Genomic DNA, 15,467 nt, shown 5'->3' with positions numbered 1-15,467 from the left:
ATGATCACACATGGATTTATGTCAATTATACAGGTAGCCAGAATAAATTGGATAGAAATTACAACAGGAAATGTTAAATCCAATATTAACAAGTGTGAAGTTAGTAACACTAATTTTACACTTGTAATATTACATATTATATGGACATTTATCCGAGTGTAAACGTTATTTTAGGTTAGGGTATCTCAAAACGTTGAACGTGTCGTTTTCGTTTTGCAGGGAAAAAAATCACACAATGTGAAGAGTTTTTCCTCCCGTATCCTGCAGATGGCGCTGAACTTTCAATAACCAGCCCGACCTCACAGGAAGTAGAGAAATTGTAGCAATGCTGTGCAGTTAGCAAGCCGTTAGCAACCAGAAGGGACGAGTTTGCGTCAAAACTCTCAACTGGAAATGCTTTATAATGCATCATAAAGTGCAGTAAAGTTTCATTTAATTAGAAGAACTGCTTGTTGTCGTTAAAACCATGTCGGAAAGAAAACGAACAAGAGATAGGGAGAGTGAGGACAGACGGGAGCACAAGAAACACAAGACATCCAAAAATGAGCTGGAGAAACTGAAGACGCAAACGAAGAAACTCAACCAGGAGGTACAAAAACTGAAACACATCGAGACTTTGTGAGTGACTTTCTTTAATTATCACATTAAAGAAAGATAATTTCTACGTGTTAAGTAAAAAAAGAAATATTTTCTTTTTATTTCCTTCTGTGCAGTTATGAAAAACCCCCACCAGGGTTCATTAAGGTACCGTTTTGAAATGCATATAAATTCACATAAAATGGTTTTCATTAAAGGTTCCCTTTAAATTTCTCTCGTACTAATAACACTTTGTGTTTATAGGAGCACGAGGAAAAACCAGAAGACTGTATTCCTGCTGATCCTGGAAATGAAGACGCCAGGAAATTCCTGGCACACGCCCCCACCAGGGGGCTCTGGATGCCTCTGGGGAAGGAGGTGAAGGTGATGCAGTGTGAGTGCATTCCGGTACCCTCTACCTGAATTTATTCTGATTAGAACAAAAATGTGCCCTACATTTGTTAAGCTTGATTTTTCACAAGCATATTGCAGTTCTGTTTAGCTAAACTCCCAATACAATATATGCTTATGTAAAAGTGTTCATCAAGCATCTTAATGACTGGGGGGAAAAAAACATAGAGAAAGGTGGAATCATTGTTGCAGGATTCATCAATCATATTACTACATCCCAATTAACTTAATGTCCTGCAGTCTGGTACAGAATGGAATTTCCTTTCTTTTTTTTCTCAGATCTGGATAACTTTAAATTAAAATAGATAATTGAAATGTATTTGGATTTCCAGATTTCTTTCTATCTCTTATTGTCTGTTAATTTATTTATGCATAATCTATTATGCATAAATATTTTTGTAAGTAAGCACATAAATGCTTATACTGTATACGTTTATGTGTTGAATAAGATATTCTTCGATCCATGTATAATTATCATAGATCCATTTGAAAGGCTACCTACTCATCCCTTTACCTTATAGTACATCTAGTTCTCTGTTTTTTTTCATTCTATCAATCTATCTGTCCATCTTCTCTAAAGAGCAAACATTTGTCCAGTTGTTTATTGATCCATTCATTAATGTTTATAGACTAACCAGTGTAGAAAAATCTACCATAAATTCATAGAACAGAACTTTCTGATCTGATGGGCTTTGTCATTGATTATATTTCATGAAAGCATAAAATCTCAGCAGGGAATTGTTGGTATGAACGATTTACTAATCAGCAAAATTTTCACTGAGTTCCTCAAAATCTAACATTTCGATGATGCATCATATTTTTAAATATTCAGGCTTGAAACGTCTAATTACCATTTCTGTTCAGACATTTAAGTCTGTGGCCTTAATTCTTTTCAGTAATATTTCAGTGAGACCAGCAGTATTTTATTTCTGATTAAATTCATATATTGTCCAGCTCAGTGAGAGCCTTTTTTAAATGTTTTGTGTTTGAGAGTAGCATGTAAAAGACTTGTAACTACATGATTTCCCTATAAAGGTCATGCAGAAAGTTTTTATTTATTTGTGGGAAAACCAATGCTGAAATGAGAGTAACTATAAGCCTTAAACTAAAATAATCATAAATTATTGTTTAGCTGTGTTGACATTTGAAAAGATTAAAAACCTATTTATGACATTGTCTATGTAATATTTTAGTTTATTACATAAATATCAAACCATGCAGCACCATTTACAGAAAGCCCTACTACATGTCCATCCATCCATCCATTTTCTTACACCCTTCTTCCCTAATGGGGTCGGGAGGGTTGCTGGTTCCTATCTCCAGCTAACGTTCCGGGCAAGAGGCGGGGTTCACCCTGGACAGGTCGCCAGTCTGTCGCAGGGCAACACAAAGACATACAAGACAAACAACCATGCGCACACACACTCACACCTAGGGAGAATTTAGAGAGCCCAATTAACCTGACAGTCATGTTTTTGGACTGTGGGAGGAAGCCGGAGAACCCGGAGAGAACGCACGCATGCACAGGGAGAACATGCAAACTCCATGCAGAAAGACCCCGGGCTGGGAATCGAACCCAGGACCTTCTTGCTGCAAGGCAACAGCTCTACCAACTGCGCCACTGTGCAGCCCCCCTACTACATGTATTAAAGCACATTCAGTAAAAATAAATTTGTTGTAGATGACAGTAGATCTGTAGTCTTTTTTTGTAAATCATGCTTTGTTTTAAAGCACCAACATGACTTGACAGTAAATCCTCACCAGTGACTCTGCAGAAACCTTGGAAGACAATAAAACTCATATAAACACTTGTGATGGATTTTCTGGCTAACAGGAGAGAGCCTCGTAATGGCGTAGAGATAACATTCTGTTGTTGTGACACATTAAATAGTGTCATTAAACTCTGTGTCCATTCATTCCTTCATCCCACACATTGTCATGCTGCTGGAACAGTCAGGGACTCTGAGAGCACACAGAAGGTCTCTCCACTAAACTGGCATTTGTTCAAAAGACTGAGCGTGACTCTCTGCTTTTAATCCTTAGTCAAAATGTTGAGATATTTTTTTCTCTATCTCAGCCCAGAAAGTAAACAGAGACATTATTGTTCACTTTCTGCATTATCTGGTGTGGATTCTCAGTCATTGAGGACATGACAAGTAATGAAGTAGAAGGGAATTCAACGTCTTGTGTCTTTGAAGACATTTCACCATTCATCTTAAGTTTTGAATATAGTTTGAAGTCGCAGACTTATAAGTCAATGGTAGAATAATCACTAAGAGGGCCATAAAATATACTTTAAGGGTTCTATTAGGAAGATACAATGTCTGTTTTTGGACAGAATTTAGCTGCAGATTCTGTCTGTCTTCTAAAGTTTTGCTTTGAACCTCAATGTATTATTCAGTTTTGAGATCTTAACACTCAATTCTTTAAAAAAAGAGGTGGGGGGGGCTGCCATAGCAGAGCACAGGAGAGCATTGAAATGCCTCCTAAATGCCTCCTAGGCATTCCAAAGCAAGGCATTTCAATTCCTCCATACAATGCATGGAAGGCACCTATTATTCAACACCTCAAAATAATTGCCGCTTCCTTTCACATGCTGCGTGCACCCCTACTTAGTTGTGTCCGAATTCAGGGTCTGCATCCTTCGAAGGACACATCTATGTAGGATGGGTCCTTCACAGGCTGCGAATAAACCTCGACCGGAAGGGAAAAGCTGTAAATTCGGACAGGTCTAGCCTTCACCAACTGTCCCCGCCCCCACCTCAGTGTAACTCATGTTGCCTAGCAACCGTGACAGCGTGAAGCAGAGAGCGGTGAAGAAAAAAAAAGTCGCCGAAGTTTGTTTTTCAGTCATGTATTACTGATTTCTGTATTATTCTTCACCTTTTATAGTAAAGGATGTTCCATAGTAAAACAGTAAATCAGTTAGTTTGATTCTAAAATGTTCAAATGTGCATTGCACTTTTCTACAAGGGATACATATAAGCAAATTATTCATTTACAAATATAATACTCTCCAGATCTCAGATAGGATATTACAATTAAATAAACCTATTATGTTTGAAGGCTCAACTTTAATCAATCAGGATACACCGGACCCATCCTTCAAATTTGGGGAAAAGAAGGACGCATTTCAAGGAGTCTTCAAATTTGGACAGGCCTTGTCGCCACGCTACGACGTAATCGGCCTACAAATCCGTCCTTCAAAGGATGCAGGTCCTGAATTCTGACACAGCTAATATATATATCAAAACGGCTGGATCTCGTCATGCGGGCTATTACTTCTATTGGCATTTTGAGTAACCATGGCAATGTAATTGGCAAAAAAAAATAAATGAGCCAAATTCAAATCCAAACAAATTCTAACTTGCACTGTTTTGTGTCAGTTAGGCTCAAAACAGAGAGAATTTTGTCTCCCCCTCTGTGTCTCACTCACACATGACAGTTTTCAGAGTGGATCAATTACCATAGCAACAGAGCAGAGATGGAGAGAACTACAGAGATGGCGGAACACAAACTAGAGGCTCCACCTTGGTGGAACACTTACTACAGAAAAGTATATGTGTTTTATAATATATTTACCACCAATGATGAAAGAAAATATATTTCCACTTTTTTGCAAAATTCACCAACTGCACAATTCTTGTTAATTCATTTTATGTTAAGAGCGATTTTTCTAGTAATGAACTGACACAAAGTATAAATCAAATTTCTACTTTGCGTTGAATATCTGTTTTATGATATATTCACCACCAATGACAAAAAAAAAACATTTTCACTTTTCTGCAAAATCCACCAACTGCATAATTCTTGTTAAGTAGTCAGTAGTGTAAGATAAGTAGTACGGTATTTCAAAAGAGCAGAAGAAATCTTGTGTTTTTGAACAATAACACTATTTGTTAATCTCTTGCTAAGAGATGAGAGAGATTTCTTGTAACCAAGTGTCACGAAGTAAACATCTGATTTTTAATTTTGCAAAATTTAGCATCTGTAAATTTCTTGTGTCTAATCAGATAAGCATATGTCAAAAGAGCTTATGTCTTATAAACAATAATACTACTTGCTGTTAATTCGGTGTTAAGAGACGAGTGTTTTTTTCTAGTAATGAACTGCTACGAAGTATGAATCAGATTTTTACTTTTACGTTGAAATTTGAATGGCAGCATTTAGGCTAACATTAGCATTTTGGCTAATTTTAGTTTATACACTAATTTTAACATACTGAATGGACTAAGTCCATGTTGCTCAACATGCTTGTGACTCTCTACATGCTATTGATTACATTGTAGCTTACTTTAGCATTGATGCTAATTTTCAGCATCAGAACCCTGGGTCCCAACCGACGGGCACTTTGGCAGGCCCCATTTAAATTTCTTCAGTAATTTTCTAGTTTTAAATTAATATCGCTACTTGTCTTTCTGCAGGTTGGAGGTGCAAGCGCTATGGTCACAGGACAGGAGACAAGGAGTGTCCTTTCTTCATCAAAGGCAACCAGAAACTGGAGCAGTTCAGAGTTGTGAGTTTAACTCCTATTGATGTGAAACAACTTCACTAATGATTGCAGCAGACTGTAATGCAACTTGGCTCTGCATTACAGGGAACTCTTTGTAGAAAAACCCAGCCTCTGCAATGATTACCATAAGTGCAGTTTTGTCTTTTTTCTTTCATCTCTTTTATTGTCTTTTATTTAGTCTTTCTAAAAGTGCTTACAAAACATTGCTTGGAATTTGCAGGGGCAGCACTTTTCTGTTAGAGGAATGGTAGGAACTAATCTCTTTTTCTTCCTTTTAGTCATAATTTTTTTAATTCCTAGGCTCATGAAGATCCCATGTATGACTTAATCCGAGAAAATAAAAGAAATGAAAAAGAAACCAGGTAAGGATTTTTTTTGTTTGTTTTAACATGAGCATGATTCAAATGGGCATGTGTTTTAAACAGGAACAAAGCCTTTTCTCAGCCACCCTCAGGCAGCCAAGATCCCTGCACAGTTAAGACGGTGCCATTTATGTTTGTTGCTCCTCCTGCAGGTTTTGGTCAATTTCAGATGACCTGGAAATAATGTCACAGCGGATGGCTCTCTGTGCCCTCTGCTAACAAATAGGGTTTGACACCAGGATGTTTGAATGTGAGGTTAGTTCACCATGAAAACGCGCTGTGGGGGTGCCTGAGTGCACGCAGAGCAGCAGTAGCAGTACACTCACACGTGTGTGTCTCAGCTTGCATTACAGAAAAGGTTATTTAAAGGCCAGAAGCATTTTAAAGTTTAAGCTACGCAGCTCCCTGCCACATTCATGTTGGCCTTTTCTTTGAAGGGAAGGTGAGAACCTGAGCTGGTGTGTCTTGTACTTGCATGAGTGGCGTTGGATTGGGTCATTCAAATACCTTCTTCGGCGCTAATACAGAGATTCGTGCTTCTCCGAGGTGGTTACATTGTTTCTGTCGACACTTGTTTTTCCTAATCTCTGTCCTTGATTTCTTTTGTCATGCTTAAGGTTAGCCTTCACTGTCCCTTTTTATTCGTCTGGGTTTGGAGGGACGAGAGAACGTTAGAAAAAGCCTTAATTATATTTTCCCAATTTTAATTTTCCATCCAGTCCATTATTAAAAACTTTAATTTAATTATTTAAGTACATAAATTCCATCAGTTTCTTTTGTTTCCTCAAGTTAAATTTATGACTTTTAGGATTTAAATTTAAGACTGAGATACATTTTAAGAATTCTTAAGGTAAAATTGCTAATAAACTGAAGTGTAATAAACATCTTAAACTTTGTCCAAACTGTAAGGTGGCAGATCCAATTAAGTTAGTTACATTAAAAGAATAAAATGTAAACTTAGCTGAAGATTTGTATCTTAAATGATTCTGATTGTCCGACGAAGATAATCTGTTCAAATGTAAGGCGCAATTTTCATTATATTACAGAAAAAGTTTCTCTGTGCTCTCACTAATGGTAATCTAAACTGTTTCATTTTTATTTCCCTTGAAACAGTCCTCTTAACAAGTAGCCAAGAAATGGCTCTACTGCTGAGTCAGCGAGGGTTCTGACTTTTTTGTAGCTTTTATGTTTATATTTATAAACAAATCCCATTATTAAAACGATCCAACATCTTTACACCAAAACATTTTTACACCCAGAGGAAATGAAAGCACTGGATACATGCAGTGTGTAGAAACACATTTAAGAAAACTTAAATCAGATTTAAAGGTTATCATGTAAGCGTGGACAGATAAATAATTACTGATTACCTCTGATTTTTGAAGAAAATCATCTCAATGTAGCTTCAGCTTTATTTCTCCTTTCTTAGTCAACTGTCTCACTGTGTACCTCCTCTTTTTAAAAATTAATTACATGATTATCTTTTGGGAATTTACTGTTTACAATAAGCATGGCATCTTCTTTTTTTTCTTTTTTAGTTTAAAATATTTAAAGGTTCAGGTCTTGGCCATTGTGTTGTTTTTGTGGTCTTCATTGCAAGGACACTTATAACGTGTCAGTGTAACATTTCATGCCTTCTTTTTTTCGCTGTTGTACGGCTTCCCATAGGATCAAGTTTTTCTTGCAGAATCTCTTGATACTGTGTATGCCACTCGAGTCTGTCTCTCCCTAATTTCTGATGGATTGTTTCTTTGTAGTGTGTCATCCATCTTTTTATCAGATAGAAGTGGGTGGGGATGTTTGTTTGGTCTGCTAGACCTAAAGCTGTCGGTATCTCTTTGTAATTTTCGGTTGGCTGCAACATATACAACAAGCGTATTTCTCTGTTTATGGTATGGGGTACTGCATAGGGGCAGCATCATGCTGTGGGACTGAACGTTTTGGCAGTTCTTCTTTGAAAAGTTCACTCCACAAATCTGGCCTTAAAAGATAAGTTACATTAAGGAAGCCATTGTTGACCAAAGGCCTGAAAGAATGACTTTTTGGCAGAAAGTAATTCCTTTTGGTTAGATGAGATTAAAAAAAAAAAAAAAAAAAAACTTTCTTTTGTATCTTAAGTAAAAGCTGAAATTTTGCTCAGAGGTGAGAGAAAGAAGGATGCAGCTACCCCTGCTACTGAACGAAACACATTAGTGCTAAAAATACTATTTCTCTTATGCCTACCTGAAGTGACTATTGGGCCAAAACTCTTTTTGCCTGATGATTTGACTCGGCTGATCCTGCCATAGTGCACCCTACTTTTATCCTCTCTTAACAGGATTCAGCAACTGCAGCAGCTGCTCCAGGACACCACCTCTTCCTCCTCAGACTCAGACAGCTCTTCCTCGTCCTCTTCGGACCATCATCGCAAGAAGAGGAAAAAGAGGAAGGACAAGATGAAGAAGGAGAAGAAAAGGAAGAAAAGGAAGCGAAAGCACAAATCGTCTAAAACCGACAGCTCCGATTCAGACTGAAGCTAATGTAGGAAGGGAAAATGTAGATCTTGGATGTAAAATCCAGTTTGTCCGGCAGAGTGCTCTGGGGAGGCTCATTTAAGCCTTTCTCAGAGGATTCACACTGTAAAACTGTAAATCCACTATGCATGACTTCTCTCAGCTGTTTGGCTCCCCTCTCCGTCATGACTTGGCCAGATCTGCATGATGATCAGAAGACAAAGGAAAAGCATTATTTATGATTGTACTTTTGCTTCTTTTATGTTAGTCTGTTCATTTCATCCAAAAGTGATTGCAACGTGTTGAATTCAGAGAGGTGGAAAAGCTTCTAATAAAAAGCTTCGTATTTTCCACCGCAGCCAGAATGTTTGAATGTTTGTAAAGGCCCAGAAATGTTTGGAATGACTTGAGGTTGGATTATGTTTATTTGCTCTATATAAAAAAAAGACCACAGAAATGAGAAAAGATTGTATGTGAATAAATTGTCTATGTCCAGAGGATAAAGAAGTCTCTCTTATTTTATTCTTTGTAGCTGTAAAAAATGTCCGTCATCTTTGGCCTCGTTTTAATGTGCTTGACTTTTTTTTTGTGGGGGTTTGATGATTTGAACATAGTGTGAAGAAGCTGTGTAGAGCTCAGACCATTAAGAGAGAAAGAACTGGACTGACCTTTCTGCAAGAGCCACAACATTTTTCCTCTGAACATCTCTGGTTTACTGAATACTGCAGTGTTTCTTAAATGCCTGTCATCACTCTGCAATCCCAGCAACATGGATTAGTCCACCATTAAGAATTTGTTACGTTTTGTCAAAAAAAAAAAAAAACTCACCAAAAGTATGTACTCCGCTTTTTAAATTTGTACTGCTATTGCCAGAAACTGTATTTTGTCTAGAAAATAAAATACATTTTAAAGAAAAATTAATAAGTTTAAATAGTGTGTTTATATATCTTACAGTTTAGTCCAGAGAGAGTAAGTGCGTACAGTAATTTTTAAGCCTTGCTACAGATTCTCCTGTCCCTAGGTTTGGACTTTGTCTGGACCGTTATTACTTGTGGATATGTTTTGATTTAAACCATTTCCTTACTGTATTTTCTGGTTCCAAAAACATACATGTTGGGTCTTATTTGAGTAAAAACGCACATGTTTGTAGCGTTTCCCTTTATTATGTGTGCCAAGATTGAAACAAAACAGCTTTGGCTTTGTGTGAACATCAACTTTCCTGTGGCCTCTCTTCCACTCATGTCTTGGCAGGCTTGTCAATGTATCATCCTTTTTTTTTTTCTTTTTTTTTTTTTTTAGGGATATGTATCAAACTCTGTGACATGTTTAAAGTAGAGGTTATCCAGTGACAGTTCTTGTATGATTGAATGCCATAAAGAATTTTTCGCTACTCTCAGCAGTAAGAAAGGGAGATCTTCTCAACACATGGGGGCTCCAACTACCCACTGACAGCACATGTGTAAAAGCAATAGAAAACTTGTTCTTGCTTATGTTTTCATGGGCAGCTGCTCATATGGCCGATTTAAAAAAGACAAAAAAACAGCCATGTGTGATGTGTATCAAACTAAAACCTGATTTAATCATCTCCACAACTTTTCTCCTGATCTAGCTGGTGTATCTAGGTCTTTTATGATGCTGTTTGTTTATTAATGTTCTCAAATGTCTGAGGTCTTCACAGAACAACTTTAAAAATACTGAGATCAAATCGCACTGGTCTATTCAAAGCAAGTAAAGTTGGTTTTATTTAGAGGAGTTTAAGACAAATGCTTCTTAGAGTGTTGTACAAATTTTCCTTCCACCTCAGAATTATACTTTGTGTTGGTGTGCTGGTCCAATAACGTTAAGGTTTGTGGTTGAAACATGCCGAAATGTGAAAAACGTCGAAGGCCCTGTCTGTGTTAAAACCAACAGAGTTAGGAATTTAGGAAAATTTGAGGAAGTCGGATACTTTCCTTCCCCACCAATATGTGTCCCTGTGGAAATAAACTGGAAACATTCCCTCTTCCTAATGGCCCTGATAGTGAGACAATTACAGCAGACCAACAGGGACCAGCCAAACCAGATTTCCATTTAGATTCGAGTCTGCAGCCTTGTGAGCCGTTCCAACGGCTGTCGGGAAAAATACGTGTGTTTCTGTGAGAAATTGCATCAAAGCATGACGGATCATACAGTCAGGAGAGCCATTTTCGCTGCTGATTCTGAGCAACATAGTTTTCATTTATCCTTTCATCTCACTCCCCTCTTTGCTTGTGCACCTTCTGTGGAAGCTGTTCTGTCTTGTTTTTTTTTTTAATTATTCTTTTCTTGTGCTTTCATTGAAATGCTGAGATAAATCTGCTTCTGTGAAACGGTCAGGTTTAGGACAATGAGTCTCAGATGAGATCAGCTCACAGGGAGGTGTCGCCACATACAGAGCCTTTGGTCAGTGGAATCGTTTTATTAAAGCAGTTTGTCATTTTGGACAAGAGGCAGGTCAGACTCAAAGTCCTGCTTGTGTTTGAGCTGAAACGCACAGCACACACTTAAGTTTGGGCTCTGCACGCTGCTTTTGAGCCTAGATTTATTTATGATTACAAGGTTGTCCTAGAAATCACCTTTTTAAAGCTTACTGAGGACAAAACCAAAAAGAAAAGTATTTTACATAATTAAAAAAAGAAAACCTCTTCGGTAGTGCCGAAAGGTTTTCTTTGTGTTTTCTTTGTGTTCATCTTTTCTAGTCAAAAATGAATTGAAAATGTCACCTGAACATTCCAGGAGTCCTCATATGACATTAATCCAAAACAAGTCTCAAAATTAGGGGGAGGTGTTCAAAAAGAAACAGGAAGACTTCTCCAACAGCCTTATGTGAACTCATAAGACAAATGACAGGGAGAAGAATAACACTCCCTAAAGCTCCTGCTTTATCTGTTAAATCTGGCGGTGCCTCTGTCGTGGCTTGAGCGAGTCTTTCTGGTAATAGAGCTGGCATGGTGGGGTTTATTGTTCCGCTCCAAATAGAACGCGAGCAGGATGGTATAGAAGAGCCTTCTGCATGCTCAGCCTCAGCCAAGAGCATCACAACTCTCCAGTCTTAGAAGAAAAGCATCAAAAAGCTGAAGCAACTTTGCAGTTCCTCAGGGTGAAAAAAGGAATGTAATGGTGGCTAGAGAGCAAATAGCAACCCACAAACATTAAAGCATTTCTCTTTGGATTAGTTTATTATTACAACTAGTCAACTAGTTCAACTGAATGTGCAATCAAATATACATGACTTCTGTTTTTTTTATTTTGTTACAATATAACCACAAAATTCAGTGTAACTTCATTTGGGATTTAATCTGGGAGATCAACACAAGGTAGCACATAAATGGCCCAATCAAAGCCCAGATCTGAATCTAATAAAGAATCCATAGGAAGACCCGAACATGAATTTTCACAGACACAATCAATCCAATCTGACTTTATTTGAGCTGTTTTACACAGGCACAAACATCGGTCTCTAGATGTGGAAAGACTCATAGATAGAAGTAACTGCAGCAAAATGTGTTTCTGTTGACTCAGAACAATAGGTTTGTTTGTTTTTTTCAAATTTTGAATGATATTTATTATTTGTCTTTCAACTTTACAATCATAGGCCACATTGTGCTCGTCTATCACATAAAACCCCAATGAAATATATTGAACTTTGTGGTTAGGCTACATGACAAAAATGTTCAAGGGGAAATTATAACTTTTGTAAGGCACTATTTTCACATCGGGGGCTTTGAGGGGGGATATAAAAGATTTGAAATGGGCAACAATAGTGACTCTTACTGCTTTTTTCTTCACTTTGCCAAATGCATTAGCCGGCTCTTTCAAACTATATAGGTTGTCTTAAAAACTACTCATCTGCTTCTTTAAAATCGTAGATAAAAGGACAACTTTGTCAGACCATAAATTTAGTTTCTTAAACTGTCACAAAAAGAAGAGGTCCCAATGACTCACTTAAGTATATAAATGGCTTTCCTTTATAAGGCAATTAATTCCTCTCTTTGAATTGTTTATGGCTGACCTGTGTTACAGAACGCACATCCCCCCTTTTATCTTTGGATAGTTCCCTCTTTGGATGCCCAGTGTGCTTGGCCAAATTAACAGCTTAGCTGAGGACACAGGCTGTCATTAAAATAAGCTGAGCTTTTTGCAACCTGTGCTTTTCAGAAAGCGGAGGCCAGACAGCAAGAGAGGGGACTGGGAGCTCTCTGTTGGGTGTGTCGCTTCAGATTATTTAGCAGGAGGAACGGGGCTCCTGTATAATCCCCCTCCTGCTGCTCCTGCTGTGTGAAAGCAATAATAAGCACCACTACTGTCTACCACGATACACCACTTCTTTATCCCCACCACGCATACACACACATACACAAACACACACAGACCAAGGGTTCAATGTAGCAAACAGCAGGTAATTACCAAAAAAATAAATAAATTAAGGGCAAGTGGCCCCATCTGGCCCTGCAGTGTTGTTGCCTGTGATACACAGAGGCCCTCGGGTTTGTCCTCCGATGAAACTGCGAAAGAAAGAGATGCATGTCCCTCAGTGAGCTGTACCAGGACTTCTCCCAACATAATGTAACATTAGAAGGTCATAATCTCACCCTCTAAAAGGTAGGCCAGAGAGCGCTCAATAATCGTGAATTATTGAAGCCGTTGTCCCTGTTTACTTTTCCTCGCCTGCAGGAGTGGACGTAGTTATGCCTTTGTTTGATCCATCAAAATGAAAAATAAACTCAGATGCCACCCATAATGTGTTGACCTATTTCCTCTAATGCAGTCCGAAGCATTTGTTGTGGGCAGGACGGTGTGTTGGTTGCATGGAAAACCTATACATGTTAATTCATGCTACTGAAACTTTTGGTTTACTGAAAAGTAGCTTAGAATTAATTACATTTATCAATCATTTTTGGTTTAATGTTATCCAAAGTGTAAGGAAGCTTTGTTAAAGGCTCATAGAAACTGCTCATAAGTCTGTTTTGTTGTAGTTTTTTATGGCAAGGCTAGTCTTTGCTAATAGCATCATTGCTTGTCTGTGGACCTTGTTGTCCTCACACCCTCTCATGTTACAGTATGTGCAGGAAATAAGAAGGAAAGACATGCAGCAAATGACTCGAGACTGGAAATTGAATCCAGGACAAACGCTTCAAAAACTACAGCATCTGCACAAGGTGGGATGCTCTACCAACCGAGCCATCGCCCGCTGAACTTTCTTATTACTAAAGGGAAGTTGTCCTTTCCACTATCGCCTGGCGACTGTTTGGGTTTTACTAGAAGATTGAAGGTAATCTCCTCATTTCCTTGGATAAACATTTTTTTTTTTTTGTTAATTTGCATTATCTGATCTATGCATGTACGCTTGTTTGTAATGGCAGTTTTTGAGTTTTCCTAGGATGGAGAGTGACTTGTCCACGGTGTCCCGCCTCTTGCAGATAAGCACCGGTCCATCTGTGACCATGCAGGATTAAAGGGATATTTCAAGACTTTTGGACTAAAGCTCTGTGAATATGCTATAAGCAGATAGTACCGTACCCAAGGTAAATAAATATTTATTCTGGTAAAAGGGTTTTTAGGTTGATAGTAACATGATTTACCAACAGAATTTGTGTGATAACATTTAGAGCATTCTTGTATTCTGTGTGGTCTCTGAACCCAACTGAGCATAGTTGAGCACTGACCTTTATTGTTTCCTTTTTGGCATCAAAAACAATGATGTCATATAGTTAAATGAAGGTGATCAAATAAAATAAAGTGTCAATACATGCCTACATGGCACCCATTTTACTCCTGGGGTGGGACACAAATCAGTGCAGTCCTGCACACATACCATGCAAAACAGTTCCCCATTCCAACTTCCTGTATATGCATAAAAGCAGTAGAAAACTTGTTCCAGGAACAACCCGTAGGCAATTTTTTTTTTTTATCTTTGATTTCTGATGCATCTCCTTTCTCATACCCCCCTGGACAACTGCCCATTTACTCCACATCAAAAATCTTTAATGAACATTTTTGAAATTTAAATGTAATATGTTAAACGTGTTTTTTTCTTTTTTTGTTGTGTTTTTTTTATCGTCTGATCCAGCTGGCTTTTTGTGTTTGTTTTGTGTCGCTGTTCCCTTCGTGAGTCCTGCGTGTCTGGCAGCACAGAGGCAGCCAGCAGACGGCAGAAGAAAGGAGGAAGTGGAAACATCAGCACTATCTCTTCAGGGTGGGAGGAAACACCAAAGAGTGGCACACAGGCACACGCACGGAGAGTCGCAGCGGCACACACACAAACTCCGGACATCAGCGCTGTAGGGGAAGAAGTGTCCTCCTCGACTCGCCAGGTTTGTTCAGTCACGTTTCCGTTTTTCTTATATATTTGCGGCTTACATTCAGCTTCACCTTGCTTTGCGTTGTGTGCTAATTGTTGACGAACCGCGATGTTTTGGTTCTGTTTTGCCTCACAGAGCCGTGTGTGTTGGTTACATTGTAGCGGGATATTTCTGTGTTTCCTGTCGGATCTCTCTCTCCCTCTCTTCCTCTGTCTCTCTCTCTCCGCGGCTTTCTCCTTCACCCGCTGGATGTCGCTTACTTTGTGAAGTGGCCTTTAGCGGCTTTTGGGCGCCGTGTTTCCCCCCCTTTCTGTTTTTTGCATAGACACGCATGCCTGTTGTTCTGTATGGAGAGCCATCGCTCTAATTCACAGCAGCTTTCAGACCCAAACACGTTTCAGCCGCGGCGGATGAATTAAAGTGGCGGTGGATTGGCTCCCTGCGCTTCTTTTAGTTCTGGTTTTGTGAAACAAGTGCGCAGCGGCCGTGGAAGTTGCGTGTTTTGCAGGAACGTTATGCGCAGCGAGGAAGCCGATGTTCCCGCTGCCCTCCTGGGGTTTGTGGGCAGAACAAGTGCGCGTTTGTTGTTCTGGATTCAGAAAGTGCAAGCACCTATAGATGCCTCATTAACGGTCTTTAACTCCAGCCCCCTCAGGCTGGCCGCGCCGTGGGCCAAGAGGAAAGCTGATGAGCATTAAAAGCCCCTCTGCTTTCTTTTACATCACACCGGTCCACATGTGCATTGCAGTTGCGTTCATCGCATTTTCGTCTCCTTCGCACCTCTGCAGTAGAA

General features: G+C 38.9%; 2 protein-coding genes across 3 annotated transcripts in view; both read left to right on the top strand.

The window, feature by feature from the left end:
- The first annotated feature begins 305 nt into the window (after nucleotides 1–305).
- Nucleotides 306–8,712, top strand: rp9 (RP9 pre-mRNA splicing factor). The gene is made up of 6 exons (XM_044138684.1): nucleotides 306–618; nucleotides 714–744; nucleotides 841–970; nucleotides 5,412–5,503; nucleotides 5,801–5,862; nucleotides 8,180–8,712. The coding sequence occupies exons 1-6, from the start codon at nucleotides 467–469 to the stop codon at nucleotides 8,373–8,375; spliced, it is 663 nt and encodes a 220-aa protein (XP_043994619.1). The 5' UTR covers nucleotides 306–466; the 3' UTR covers nucleotides 8,376–8,712.
- A 5,715-nt stretch (nucleotides 8,713–14,427) lies between these two features.
- Nucleotides 14,428–15,467, top strand: part of elmo1 (engulfment and cell motility 1 (ced-12 homolog, C. elegans)) — a 103,466-nt gene continuing 102,426 nt past the window's right edge. The window contains exon 1 of one of the 2 annotated variants that reach the window (XM_044138683.1): nucleotides 14,428–14,686. The gene's annotated coding sequence lies outside the window, so the exon portion shown is untranslated. The remainder of the gene's footprint in view (nucleotides 14,687–15,467) is intronic. The other variant, XM_044138680.1, reaches the window with a different exon arrangement.

Source organism: Gambusia affinis, linkage group LG14 (genome assembly GCF_019740435.1).
Source record: "Gambusia affinis linkage group LG14, SWU_Gaff_1.0, whole genome shotgun sequence".
Classification (NCBI taxonomy): domain Eukaryota; kingdom Metazoa; phylum Chordata; class Actinopteri; order Cyprinodontiformes; family Poeciliidae; genus Gambusia; species Gambusia affinis.
The sequence above is the reverse complement of the archived record's forward strand: the minus strand, read 5'-3'. Positions and strand labels throughout refer to the sequence as shown.

Bases quoted from the DNA above. Each gene is read 5' to 3' on its own strand.
- rp9 (XM_044138684.1), top strand. From the start codon at position 467: ATGTCGGAAAGAAAACGAACAAGAGATAGGGAGAGTGAGGACAGACGG. The intron at 5,504-5,800 runs GTGAGTTTAACT...TTTAATTCCTAG, and splicing joins AACTGGAGCAGTTCAGAGTT to GCTCATGAAGATCCCATGTA. The intron at 5,863-8,179 runs GTAAGGATTTTT...CTCTCTTAACAG, and splicing joins AGAAATGAAAAAGAAACCAG to GATTCAGCAACTGCAGCAGC.